Source organism: Molossus molossus, unplaced genomic scaffold (genome assembly GCF_014108415.1).
Source record: "Molossus molossus isolate mMolMol1 unplaced genomic scaffold, mMolMol1.p scaffold_m16_p_16, whole genome shotgun sequence".
NCBI classification, from domain to species: domain Eukaryota; kingdom Metazoa; phylum Chordata; class Mammalia; order Chiroptera; family Molossidae; genus Molossus; species Molossus molossus.
The window spans coordinates 33,720,778-33,735,617 of NW_023425351.1; the positions used below are offsets into that span (position 1 = coordinate 33,720,778).

The following is a 14,840-nucleotide window of genomic DNA, read 5'->3' on the forward strand; positions in this document are numbered from 1 at the left end:
CCTAGTAGGTTCTAGCAAAAGCCCTGGAATTGAGTCCTGAAGGCCTGTCCCGGATCACATGCCCGACCCTGAGCCGAGCACCAGGGCCAAGGGGAGGCAGCTCTTTGGTTGGTCAGCCTGGATCACATGATCACCGCTGACCTGCAGAGGAGCTGAGTAGGATCTCTGAGGTTAGAAGTGGGGAGAGCACTGAGGTCTTACCTGAGGAAAGGGAAACGAATCTTAGACGAGCAAAACTGCAAGCATCCACAGTTCTGATCTGCAAATATTTCCACGACCATTAGGAGAGTTGTTTAGCTCAAATACTACGCAATTTGTAATTCTCTTCTTTAGCCCAGCTGACATCCTATGTGGTTATTTTCATATAAAAAGAACAAAAAGCCAGCAATGCAGCGCTATAGACCAGCACTGTCCAACAGACACACAATGTGAGCCGCAGATGTATTTTAAAGTTTCTAAAATAATTTAAAGTATTTAAAATAATTAAGAAATAAAAATCCGTGAAGCTAGCTACCTGTGGCTTCTAAGTTTGAGGCACAGATACAGATGATTAGACCTGAAAACTTGTCGTGAACAAGGGGGAAACTTTAGACCTAACTTTTTCAAATCGGTACCAGATAATTGTTCAGATTCAACTTTATTCTGTTGTTGTTTTTTCCTTACATATTTTCTAAGAATTACATTGATATAAAGTCAAAAAGAAACTTCCACACTCTAATTGCAATCTTTACATTATTAGAATCAACCCGGGTAGAGTTTAGGAGCTACTGTAAGTGGTAAGACCTTTAAATGGTTGGGGTTTTTTTGTGGGGTTTTTTTTGTTGTTGTTTGTTTGTTTTGGGGTTTTTTTTGAGAGAGAGAGAGAGGAAGGGAGAGAGATGGAAACAACAATGTGAGAGAGAAACATCAATCATCTGTCTCCTGCAAACCACCGACTGGGGATCAAGCACGCAACCCGGGCATGTGCCCTGTCCGGGACTCAAACCAGGACCTCTCAGTCCATGGGACGATGCTCAATCCACTGAGCCACACTGGCTGGGCATGATAGGATCTTTAAATCCCACACTTTCTTCCTTGTCTACCTGGGTCTCAGCTTACATGTCAGTTCCTCGCTATAGGGCGGGGCCTTCCCCAAGCTCCGTTTCCACTTGTTATTCTCTCTCAGGGTACTCAGGTCTATTTTTTCCTTTGTAGCCTTAGCACAGCTGGTGAGCATATGTTTATCTGCATATTATTTAACCCCATATCCCTCCCCCATGAGAGTGTAAACTCCTCAAAGGGAGGGATTGTCCCTTCTGTGTAATAGTGCTTGGCCACAGTACTACTCATGTCGGTAAACGATAACTGGCAGAGCCGACTGTTAGAGCAGCAACATGTAACTTGTTTTGACATTTTATTTCATCCTCCCATCCTAAAACAATAAGTTTCCAAATGACATCTTCTGAAATTGCACTAAATAAACTATAATCCACAGAATTCTTCGTCTGGGGAAAATCACTCCATCAGCAGATATTTATTCCCTACTTGATAGGCACTGCTCTAGACATCAGGGAGACCCTCATAAACCTGACATTTCAATGGGGGAGAAACAGCAAATATAGAAATGTGCATGTCAGATAAAGCAGGACAAAGGGAACTGTACTGGCATGGAAGGCTCTGTTCATAGGGGGTGGTCAGAAAAGGCCTCTTGAAAATGAGAACATTTGAAAAGAAGCATGAAGGTAAGGAGTGAGTCATACAACTCTTCTCTGGGGGAGTAGAACATTTGAAGTAAAGAGAATGGCACGTGCAAAGGCCCTGAGGTAGGAGTGTGCCAGGACTGTTTGAGAAATAACATGGAGGGCAGTGTGGCTGAAGCAGAAGGTAGCATTTTAAGGAATTTTACTTTCAAGGGAAATGGGGGGTCACTGAGGAAAATAAAATCATTTTATTACCTGATGTAAATTGCAGCTTCTTTTCAGAGAACTGTCTGCTTTAAAAAGCAGAGTGACTAAAAAAATAGTGTTAGAGAAGACATGAAAGTGTTCTAGTCTAGGAGAATGGTTCCAGAGCTGATGCCCAGAGTGAGCATTCAGGGAGAGTGTTTGCAGGACAGTGGGTAGACCCTCAGTTTGAACTAGTGGATCTGGGTGAGGAGCAGGCGAGTGATGAGAAGAGATTGTGGAGGACCCTGAATGCCAAGTCAGGAGCTCAAATTCCATTGCATAAGAAGCACAGAGTCACTAACGGCTTTCACAAATACACAGATGCCCAGCCTAGCCCAGTGGCCAGCTACATTTTCATTGCCCTGGACCCCTTCCCTTCCCCGTATGTTATAAATTCTTTAAGAGTCAGCCTACCAGATGTACTACATTTAAATAGGAATTAATAAATTCCTTCTGTCACGGTTGTAGCCAAAGGAGTCAGTAACTGCCAATAATTCTGATCATCATAAAATAAGCATTTTCTCACTAAATTGATATAATTCTAACTCAAAGTAAATATAAAGATAGTATACACATAGATGTGAAATATATAACATGCATTTGACAGGGCTTTAAAAATATTTTTAAAAAGGCCCGGCTGGTGTGGCTCAGTGGACTGAACATCGTCCCATGGACAGAGAGGTCCCAGTGCAATTCCCGGTCAGGGCACGTGCCCAAGGTTGCGGGCTCCATCCACAGTGGGAGGCGTGCAGGAGGCAGCTGATCTATATTTCTCTTTCACATCAATGTTTCTATATCTCTCTCCCTTCCTCTCTCTCAAAAAAAATCAATAAAAACATACTTAAAACTCTTATAAGCATGAGTCCCCGTCCCCGTCCTTTAGTCCCTGCTTCTGAGCATTCAGGAACCACAGCTAGGGAACGAGAGCCTGGCTGTGCTGGGGGGCCTCTGGATTCACAGCCGGAAGGCGGCCACGGGGGCCGGAATGCACTTCGTGTTGGGTGTTCTGACAGTGTCCCCAGGGCCTCGCCCCCTCTGCTGGGCTTAGTGCTGCCCTGATCACCTGTTACCACACTGGGCCATCCTCCCTTAGGCTCCTTTGAACCAGAATCAATGCTCCGTTGATTAGCTGGCGGCAGTGTATTATTTCAAAAATAAGACTTTTTCCTGCTTTTTCTCTCTTTTTTAATGATCTCTGGGAATGGGCGTTCACCTCCATGGAACCATATTATCTCATGAAGTCAGCCTGAAACTCATATTTTGAAATCACAGTTTCCATACTGCAGCTGACCCACAGGGATGAAATTATAGGAACACTGTAGTCACCCATCCACCCATCTAGTCATTCAACAAACATTTATTCAGAAAGAGGCAGAAGAGCTGAGTTGACCATATATCCCAGTTGACCCAGAATAATGCCAGCTTACTCCTGCTGTTCCAACATCATTGTTATTATTTCAGTCTCCTAAGTGTCCCCGTATGGACAGCACACTACATGGACATCCCAAACCTAGCACAGTGTTTACAGGTGTTTTTTAAAGCATAGTGGTTAAGAAAATAGTTAAGAGAATGCCTAGGATTCAAACTCTTGTTCTGAAACTTAATCACTGTGTGACTTTGAGCAAGTCACCCAACTCTCTGTCTTATTTTGGCCATATGTAAAATGAGGCAATTAATAGAGCCTACACCACAGAGTCACTGTGAGAACTGGAGGTTACTTACCCCACAGAAATGCAAACAACGAACACTGTGAAAGCACCGTCAGCTACTATTGTGCAAAAGAACATCCGGTTCCCGACCTCACAGATAGCATGGTCTAGCAAACTCATAATTTTATAAAGAAAATAAGTTTCTCATTAACGCCGATACTGAAATGTTGCCACAAAATGTACTCCATAAATCTTTTTAAATATTAAGAATATTATCTGTCAAATTATAAAGATAGTTTGATAGGTAACAAATATAAGTGGGTTGGAAAAAATTGATGTTATGAAACAATGAGGAAAGCTTAAGGATGTCAATGACATTGATAAAAATCTCACGCTAAAATCGATGAAATTAAAGACTGCCACTCAAACCAGTCCAGCAACATGTAATGGAATGCAGACAGTATTGGCACAGACAACTCCCAAGTCACTGAACTGCTGCAAGAAAGATGCATCCCTTATTTTTAATAAAATGGCGTGAAAAAGGGCCATCAGTCACCAAACTTGATAGTCTTCTCTCTTCCGTTTGTTAGCATCTCATGCTGTAGATGGCAATTAAAGTGGAACCCAGGAAAAGAGAGGTGGTTTGTATAGTGATGGATTCTGCACTAAAGTGCGGGATAATTTGCAATTCACGTGACTGTGGACCACAGACTTCTCAGGCGTGTCTCTCCCTCCCCCGGGGTTCTGCCCCAGGAGTTGGCCACAGGAAATGCATTTCAGGCTTTAGCAGAAGGGCTTATTCTAAAAGCCTTCAGATTTCAATCATTTTAAATTTCTTATGCTTCTGATCCTTCAACACAAAGTGCAGGTTGCACCCTTTTGTTTCACACGATTATATTCAGTTGTCATATTCTGACAAGACATCATTCGTAACTTTAATTGGGTTAACATTTTCTTCACTGTTAATAGTAAACTGATAATTAGAAATATCATCTAACCTACCATAAGGACATTGAGTGTCTGATAAAGGCTTCTAGATGGCAAGTAATATGTCCAAATGATGAGAAGGGACAAGAAAATAATGAGATAGAAAATACCTTTTACTTCAGAAGTAAATGGAAAACTAGCCCTATCTACATGTAGTCTTAAATCTCCTCTGTGTACCTAACATAAAGTGAGTTTTATATACCACTTAACTCAAATTTATCTTCCATTTCATTTGCACAGTAATTAAACTCTTATACTCAGTAATATAAGGAATGGTAATGAACCTCTCTGGAAAATGTTAAAGTGTTCCTACATGTACAATAACTCTTCTCCCAGACTCGTTATTTCTCCCTTCGCGTGCCTCTCGCGTACTTACTCCAGTGATACCGAGTTCAGTGTGAACGCCTAGAAAAGGTGTTATTACAACAGCAGGATGGAGAGGGTTCCTTAGTCCCCCGGAATGCCACAGGGGATGTCTCGGGTCTACAAGTACTTTTTGCCTTGACATTTGCATTATACCAGCTGATCACTCTCATGCCCTAATTTCCTATTTCAGTATTGCAATGACCTTCTATGTTAGGTACATGCTGTTCAGAAACGTCCCTCTGTGGCCAGATCCTTTTCCCTTGAACAATTTATTTTTGACAGCTTTCCGCAAACCCCACCTGTCCAGCCTCCCTGCCAGTCGGTGCCATCGAGATTGCTCTCTGCTAATCTACTCAAGCAAGGTATCAAGGGAGAGGACCCCTCTGACCATGTAGTGAGAGCATGGCTTCTGCAAAAATGGAGGCAAATGCTCCCACCTGGCAGCTCGGGTTTTTATTCCACAACCTCGTACTCATTTCATGTCATGTTTTCATGCACTCCCCTGGACTACATGCTCATTTGCTCATCAACAGACATATTGGGATCAGAACTGGTTTTCTTCCTTGAGGCTGTGCCTGGGAGAGTCAGCAAGATTCATGAAAGAATTAACGTCTCCCAGGAAGGAAGGCAGTGGGACCTGGATGCTAGGCTATGAAAGAGGGAAAAAGAAATGCGAGTTTTTGCGGCGACGAAATTACAGCAACTTAGAAGCTAAGGAAAGGCCCTCGAGACTCTTAGCTCCAGGAAGAAGTTGTTTCAGAGTTGAGCGTGTGTGAGGAAGGACCGAAACAGGGAGGCATAAATAGTTTCTCAGTGAGGACTTGATTTCGTAATCAGCTTCGCATCCTGTAATTTCTCACGGACTTGAGCTTTGAATATTAGAAACACAGATAATCACCAGGTCCGAGCAATGCACTGGTTGAGACAGGTGGCTGCAGCAGCCCCTTCCAGCGTCTGACACAAGGCACCACAGAAGTGAGCAGCCCTGAGTGAGCAGGTCTTGGTCATGCACAGTGGCCTCCGTAAAGGCACTGGACTGCCTGCCTTCTATTTCTGTTCCACCCCAACAAAATGCGCTTCCCACCTGGGCTGGTAATCTCATTGAGCCCCAGTGGCTACAAAAGTACTAACACCACGAACTGGGGCATTTCAGCTGAGCTCCAGTAAATGCAACAGGCCTCTCTCCATCGCTGACAGTGGGGTTGTGGGGGTTTGTTCCCACAGACCCAGTGCCTTCCACCAAGGCAAGAAGTTAGCAAAGGTGTGTTATAGTTTAGCCTTTTAATTCCAAGGGCTTCCTTTCTCTGGCCTTTTCCCTTGCTGTCTCCTGACTGTCATTGGCACACTCGCAAAAAAAAAAAAAAATTAAGAATGCAAAGTGCCAAAGTTATTTGAACATCTGACAGTTAAAAATGACACAGTTGCCTCTTGATAACTATTCATGGTAACTCTATCTGCAAAATATGGCCATAAAAAATCCAGGTAGCTCCTATGTATCTAGGTAGTTCCTATTTACCCAGGTGGCTCCCATCTACCCAGGTGGCTCCCATCTACCCAGGTGGCTCCCATCTATCCAGGTGGCTCCCATCTACCCAGGTGGCTCCCATCTACCCAGGTGGCTCCCATCTACCCAGGTGGCTCCCATCTACCCAGGTGGCTCCCATCTACCCAGGTAGCTCCCATCTACCCAGGTAGCTCCCATCTACCCAGGTGGCTCCCATCTATCCAGGTGGCTCCCATCTACCCAGGTGGCTCCCATCTATCCAGGTGGCTCCCATCTACCCAGGTGGCTCCCATCTATCCAGGTGGCTCCCATCTATCCAGGTGGCTCCCATCTAGGGCCTTGCTGGATGCACTGAGCAGGAAGAGAGAGCAGGGCCTGCTAACACACTGAGCAGAAGTGTCACGAGTCTGCCTGCCTTGAGCACAGAGAAAAACCATCCAGAAGCACTGCCGTACAGAGGATTCTGAAAAGTTGCATTTTGTTAGACTTTATTTTGATCTATTTGTTTTCTTTCCTGCAGCTGCCCCAGGGTTCCTGTTCATTATAAGAGAAACCTAGGTACCCTGTGCTGAGTACCTTGCAAACATTATTTCATTTGATGCTTACATACCCTCTGGGGTAGGCACTATATCTACACGCCAAAAAATAATTGCATGAAGACTTTTCTCGGGGAGAAACTGTAGACACACACACCTTCAGTCAGCCTCTCTCTCTCTCTGAAACAATTCAGTAGCAGGAAAGAAACAAAATCAACGCAGGATGCTTTACCAATAGTCCCACCTAGAGGCAGAAGCATGAACCAGCTAGAAAATATTTTTCATGTCTCCTAAAGAAAGGCTCCATTTGATTTTGAACTTAATTGTGTTAACATTTCCTCCTGGTTTCTCACATCGGTTCGATGGCTAACACAGAGCAGGAATGTGTAGGTCCACCAAGATGTCAGTGAAACATTGTGGGGTTAGAACTAGAAGTGGGGCCGGTGCCCAGGATGTTCTGTCTTATCTCCAGTGAGTCACTGAGCTGGATAAATGTCAGAATAAACGCATCCACAAGGACTGGTAAGGCTTTCGGTACAATTTTACTGTTCCTCTAGAATTTTATCAGAGAAGTTTCTTCCCCTGTCCGACCCCATATTGTTTACACATCAAGATTTCTCCAGGAGGACCCCACAACCACTACCGTCAATTGAAATGTTTTCTTACTAATGCTTTTGATGGTTTTAATACTTAACAGCCCATGGAATATATATATATAGTTAGATGATAGATAGATAGATAGATAGATAGATAGATAGATTATTGAGAGTATTATAGATGCCCCCCCCATTGAATATACTTTCACTCTACCACTGTGTAGATGCTCACATTTAATCCTGTGAAGGCCATCTCAGAGGACCAGTGGATCCCAAGGTATTCCCCAGAAATTATAAGTAGGTAATAATTTAGTCTTTTTTTTTTTTTTTTTTTTTTTACTTTTTTTCCTTTATTGATTTTAGAGAAAGAAGAAGGGAGAGGGCGAGAGAGATAGAAACATCGATGAGAGAGAACATCAACTAGCCGCCTCCTGCATGTCCCCCACTGGGGATCAGGCCCACAACCTGGGCATGTGCCCTGACTGGTAATCGAACCCGCAACCTCTTGGTGCATGGGTTGATGCTCAACCACTGAGCCACACCAGCCGGGCAATAATTTAGTCTTCAACCTAGATAGTTTGGTATTAATTACTATGTAACTGTGGAGGAGCAAATGAATGTGGAAAGAAGTTAACACATCCAGGGTCACCAACACAGCTAAAACTTGACCACAGGCTTCACATCGAAGCCCATGCCAGTGTACTTTTCAAGAAGTAGACTGAGAATTGCCTGTATTATAATCACTAGAGATGCTGATCAAAAATAGAGATTCCGGAGTCTCACCAAAGAGCCACGGAATCGGAATCTCTGGAGGTGGATACCAGGCCTCTGTATTTTTACCAAGCTCCCTGGTTACCTTCATGTACAGAATGATGCCTCCCCCTGCTGCCGTAGCCGAGCAATAGTCCACAAAATGTGGAGAAAATGCCGGGGTAAGGGGCGTCTGCTTCTGATGTTTCCTCTCTGGTAACTGAGCAGCCACAGGGCCTCAAAGATGACCCAGGGGCCCTCAGAGAGCTCAGAACAAGGACTTCCTGTTGTCTGCAGCCACGGGGACATTGAGTTCGCACTATAGGCAAGCCTCCAAGGGTAATTTGGCACACGAAAAAATGGGGGGTGTTGGGGAGGTGGAGGTGGGCATGGATTAAAATAAGAAAGTGAATTTGGCGATTAGATTGATGCAAGCTGAGAAGTTTGTTGCAGGACCCAGCCTACAGCTGATAGAAAAACAACGAGGCATAAAAAAGACTGGACCCTGCCCAAGTCCCACCTGTTGTCCTCAGTGGCTGCCGCTGTCCAGTGGTTAACTACAGTATCCCCCGTTGCACACATGCTTAGCAACAACTTATAAAAAACAGAAACAAAAACTCCTCAGTGAGGGTTACATGTTTCTTCTTCTAAGACAGCCTGTCCAAAAAGCTCACATCTAAAAATCCAGCTAACACGTTCCCCAGCTAAGCACACTGTAGAAAACCCTAAGGCAGGGGCGAGGACAGATTGGGGAGTGGTGCTGGACTCAAGACACACCGTCGTTTGCAAAGAGCGCTCTGGGGTCAGGGCCGCTGTTCCCCCGGGTTTGTGTTGGGTGCCTAAGACGGACGTGTTTCTCTCACCCAGTCTCAGGAGGCCCAGGTGCTGAAACAGCTGGCGGAGAAGCGGGAGCATGAGCGGGAAGTCCTGCAGAAGGCCTTGGAGGAAAACAACAACTTCAGCAAAATGGCCGAGGAAAAGCTGATCCTGAAAATGGAACAAATTAAAGAAAATCGTGAGGCTAATCTAGCTGCTATTATCGAACGTCTGCAGGAAAAGGTAATCACGGCTGGGTCCTGAGTAGGTAGGTGCATTCGCCCAGACAGCTGGGTGAACTGCAAATCCGGGCACTAGAGACTCGGTCAGAACCTGCTCACGCGGAGGACGGCTCACCGTGCATGGGGCCTCCCAGTGTAGACGGACCTAGCAGGGCTGCAACATGGGCAGGGAGTGAGGAACTCACAGGGAGGCTGGAATTGTGTCAAACTTCCAGCGGGGAATGGGTTCGGGAAGGCTACTTCATGCTTTTGCAATGTATGAAAGACTGCTGTAGAAACCTGCAGAGCCAATCCATTGGAAATTATAAATTAGAACCATTAACAATTTCATATGTATATAATATGTAATGTTTCATTCAGTTTAACCTTTAATTGATATGGAATAATGAATATATCAAGTTGGAAAAATACGTTTTTCAGAAAAGGATGGAGTATTTATGAATGGCAGGAAGCCCATTCTGTCCATGCAGGGACATCTGCATGGAAAAGTCTGCTGTGGTAACATTGCACGGAGCTAAAGTGAGGGGAAGCTGAGGGGGGATGTTCATTTCCTCCTGTCCTGGTACCCTGGTGCCTTTCTGTCCACCACCGAATGCAAACTCAGTCCCACCGGTCCGGATGAGCAAGGCTGCAGATCTTCTTGGAAATGTTCTCTCTTGCCCTTCCGTGGGCTCTGCGCTATCTAGCCCCTGCCAGCGCCACCACCCCGAGAAAGAACGTTCTTTTGAAAATGGACAGTGTAGCTGTGAGTAGCTTACTTCTGTCCATTTCCCAGAATCAGACTAAGCACTGAGAAACAGGATCTTTGTGGAAAGCTGCCTCGGTCCTTTTCTGAGCTCTAGAGACCCTCCCCGCCTGCCCTGGGTGCTACCACGTGATGTGCACTGGAGATGCGGGAGATATGGGACTGTCCCATCATCAGAACACTGAGAGCATAAACAAGACCCACCCCATTCTCTGAGTATGTCTCAGGAAGCTCATGTCTTCTGTTGGACTTGGCCCATGTCACCTAAGACTCAGGCAGCCTTATCCTGACACTAGTGATCCTGTGTTTTCACTCTCATTCCCTGGCTACAAACACCAGGCCAAAACCAAAGGAAACCAGACATAAAACCTACAAATATGCACACTTAATTCCATAGGGGTTTTCATGGGCACCTGGACTCGTCAGGAATACTTGGAAGCTTTGCTGGGGTAGGGTGTGTGAGCTCTCGGGAGGGTGAAGTTCAGTGCAACCTGGGCAGGAGCCAGAACAGCCTTAGTCAACCCCTTCAAGTTGAGATAACTTACTTACAAAGCCAGTCCTTTCCTACTCTCAGAACCATGTTGTGAGGTTTCACGACACGGGTCGGGTCAGGACTGGGAGGGGGCACCAGAAACCAGCTCACTGCAGGTTACATATGGTGGAACCATGGCGAGGGCTTGGCTGAGGTGCAGGGGAGCAGAGTCCCACTGGCTAAAATGCACCCCCCTCCTGCACCAGTCAGCCTTCCTCCCTGTGCCCTCAGTTCCACTTCCCCACCTAACTGAGATGCCTGCTAACGGGCTGGTACCATGGACAGCGGAGAACCACTGTGTTCTCTTCAGGACAATTATGACTCCATCTTTCTCTCCCATCCTGGGCCCTAAAGAGTCACGTGGTGTTGCTGGGAGTGGGGTAAGCCTAGTTCAATGCAGCAGGATTTTCCATCGACCCACAGAAAATACCCCACCAGGAAAGTTAGAACCCTGAGCAGTAGCCGCTCCCTTAACAGACCCAACCGGGAACTGTAACGAAGTTACTTTTGAAAAATACAGTGATACCTCGGTTCTCGAACGCCTTGACTTTCGACCAAATCGGTATTCGACCAGGAGATTCGAGAAACTTTTGTCTCGGAATCCGAACAAATATTTGGAACTCGAACTTCCGAGATGAGCCGAGTTGAGCCGAATGGCGTTCATTCGGCCCAGCCGCCTTGCTTGCGTCATCAGTGTGAGTGCAGAGAGAGAGTCACGCTGTGTGGAGAGAGTCACGCTTTACACTGAATTTAACCCTTAGACATACTGTACACTTTTATTTCTTGTTGAGACTTATGTTTTTCTACATATTATATACAAATTAGGCCAGTAAATAGGCATTTTCTGGGGCTTGGAACGAATTAATCCAGTTTCCATTATTTCCTATTGGGTTTCATTGCTTCGGTTCTCGAACAATTCGGTTCTCGACCGTCCTCCTGGAACGAATTATGTTCGAGAACCGAGGTATCACTGTATAAGTCAAAAACCAGGTATAATCATGTTCATGCTAATGCATACATCCATCGAACATATGACTTTTTTTTTTTTTTTTTAATCCTCATCTGAGGACATTTTTCCATTTTTTGTACAGACAGAGTTGGAGGGAGGGAGAGGAAGAGAGAGAGAGGGAAACATCGATGTGAAAGGGACACATCGAGTGGCTGCCACCCGCACAACCAACCAGGGCCGGGGACAAACTGCAACCGAGGTACATGCCCTTAGCGGGAACCGAACCCGGGTCTCTCCGGACCGCAGGCCGACGCTCTAACCGCTGAGCCAAACCGGCCAGGGCGAACATATGACTTTTGTTAACTATTTAAATGTACATTCAATTACTATCTTTTGATTTAGGCCAGGACCTTTTTGTAATGAATTCTCCCAATGCGTCCATCAGCAATGATAAAGGCCTTAAAACATTAGGGAAAAGACCATTAAAAACTACAGGGAAGCCCTGGCCAGTTTGGCTCAGCAGTTAGAGTGTCAGCCCACAGACCAGAGAGTCCCTGGTTCGGTTCCACTAAGGGCACGTACTTCGGTTGCAGTCTGTCCCCAGCCCCAGCTGGGGTGGTGTGGGTGGCAACCAGTCGATGTGTCTCTCACATTGGTATTTCTCTCTCTCTCTTCCTCCTTCTCTCCCTCCCGCTCTATCTGAAAATAAATGCAAAAATGTCCTCGGATGCAGATAAAAAAATAAAACAAAACAAGAGGGAAAATGATATGATGCTTTATTGTTATTCTCTGGATTTATCCAGTGGCCATCATAGTTAAAACTCTATTTTGGCTATAGTTTCAATTGAATACAGTATTCTGTTTTGTTTTGTTTTGTTTCTAAGATACTGTGAGTCTCATAAAAGCAATGTGACACGTGTTGGGTCCCATGTGTTCCTTTCTTGGGAAATGAGAAAATCTCCTAAAGGTAGATGTCAAACTGAGTTCTTTCCAGTCAAGCACACATGCAAATGAGTGGGCAGGCCTTCCTGCTTCTGCGCGCCACACACCGCAGGCTCTGACGCGGCTTGTCCCTGGTGTTTTCTAGGAGAGGCACGCCGCGGAGGTGCGCAGGAACAAGGAGCTGCAGGTGGAGCTGTCTGGCTGAGGCGACGGAGGGTACGGCACGCCCACCGCTAGGACGTCCCCCTGCCTATGTCATAATGGATCATGTGATATCAGTATGAGAAATGTACAACATGGTTTAAAAAGAACTCACTATTAAAAAAAAAAAAAAAACAATCAAAAATAAAAAAATCAATGCGGTCTCTGCAGAATGTTTTGCTTGATGTTTAAAAAATACCTTGGATCTTATTTTGTAAATACTTACATTTTTGTTAAAAAATACAAGTATTGCATTATGCAAGTTATTTCATAACCTTACATGTCCTGTAACAGGCTTTTGATGTTGTCTCTTTCCACGCAATGAATTTGCTGGGTCTGTTCTTTTCGGAGCTCCCCCTGTCTGACTCCCTGCCCTGCCCTTTTTGCTCCAACGGAAAAACAAGGTCAGTAGACAGTCTCTGGTGCTAGAAATCCACCACTGCCTAATGACCTAGATGGCTCTGTCATCCCTGAACTTGACCAAGCCCATCCCTAGACCACAGGTGTCATGACTCCACACCAAACTCTACATTTGTTCGCTCATCATCTACTTACTGCCTAGAAAGGACACAACCAGGCTAAGAACCACCACAAGTCATAGCATTGCCATCCGCATCTGTGGGATTATGTGCTATCAACACGCTTTGGTTTTTAGAAAGGGATGGATGAGAAGACAGACCTGAGATCAATCTGGGTAGAAGCAAAAAAAAAGTGACCCTTTGAAGTGCTACATGTTAAACAGTTCCAGCAGCCGTGAAATCGCTCGTCATGAAGTGGGCTTAATTCTCTAGTTTACGTTCTTTTGATGGAATGAATTAATTAATGTGCCAGGTGGCTTATTTGTGGATGCCATGATTGACAATGTTCATGTTACGCTCTTACCTATAGTACAAGTACCTGATGCTACTGAATAGTTTTCACTTGGAAACTGTGAGCTGGTCGTTGCATTCACACACACACACACACACACACACACACACAATCAGAAACACTGTGGACTTTCACACAAGCTGGTCTTTCTTCCCCAGTGTGAGGCAATCCTGCCAATTAAAAAAAAGCGATCACTCCATCTGTGAGGGCTGACACAGTGGAGGGGGTAGGCAGGGCATTGTGCCAACTAAGAGAGTCACCAGACACCCACCAGAAGTACCTATTGCAGTTTTGAAGTCGTTTCTCCCCCAACTCCCAACTCCTGAAGGTTGCTGCCTGCATATTTACTCTTCATTAGTGCTACTTTCCTGTATGTCATTGTGAGCAAGCTGTGATTAATAAAGAATTGGAGTTCTGTGAACTAACAAAGGTTTGGTCTGTTCTCTTGCCCCTTCACGGGTCTGACCGCGGAGTTTAGATTTCCAAGTGGCTCGTGGATTGGACCATCTCAGAAACAAAGACATACGGGAGCAGTTGAGCTCTTGCTCCACGGCATATGTCTTCAGTTTGGCTCAAACTCCTAAGAATGGTCTCAAACAAACAAATAAATAAGCAAAGAGACAGTAATTCAAGCTTGGAGGAAGCCGGTGTCCTGCTGGCCCACTTCCCTTCTGGAGCCGCGGGCGGCCTCTTTTCTCTGTCCCTCTGTCAGGCCAACACGACGGGGTAGCTTCAATCTGTTCCCCTTGAAAACCTTCAGGACTGACTAGATAGCGCAGGTTCAGCCTGACCACTCTGAGCACCTGGAAGGTTCCTGGCAGCCCTCGCAGCCTCCGCTGTGGGCCCAGCCACCATCCCCAGCCTGTGAAAGTTCAGACCCCATGCCACCTTCTGAATTTCACACTGCCAATCAACACGGTGCGCACATGGGCACAGTTGGGTCCTGCCCATGACCCAGATGGTCCTACAGGACCAATGGAACTATGTCCAGTTCTAGCAGGAAATTATAAATAATTGAAACCACACAGAGTTATGACTAAGTAAGCTGGGCTGTCATCCAGAGCGGCACTAACAAGCCAAGTTGAAGGTTGAAGCCATCTGGTCCTCACCTTGAACATCTTTGCTCGTGGGAAAATGCAACACTGCAACACCGGATACACACACGTGCTTCAACACATGAGCTCCGTGAGCTCTTTTTTGGAAAATCAATCAGCTTCTGATTGGCATGAA

At 45.5% G+C, this 14,840-nt stretch overlaps 1 protein-coding gene across 1 annotated transcript in view; it reads left to right on the forward strand.

Annotated features, from left to right (window-relative positions):
* Window positions 1-14,035, forward strand: part of STMN2 (stathmin 2) — a 37,347-nt gene extending 23,312 nt beyond the window's left edge. The window contains exons 4-5 of the mRNA XM_036264051.1: window positions 9,181-9,372; window positions 12,685-14,035. Coding sequence (XP_036119944.1) covers window positions 9,181-9,372; window positions 12,685-12,744 — 252 coding nt within the window. The 3' untranslated portion in view covers window positions 12,745-14,035. The remainder of the gene's footprint in view (window positions 1-9,180; window positions 9,373-12,684) is intronic.
* The last annotated feature ends 805 nt before the right edge of the window (window positions 14,036-14,840 follow it).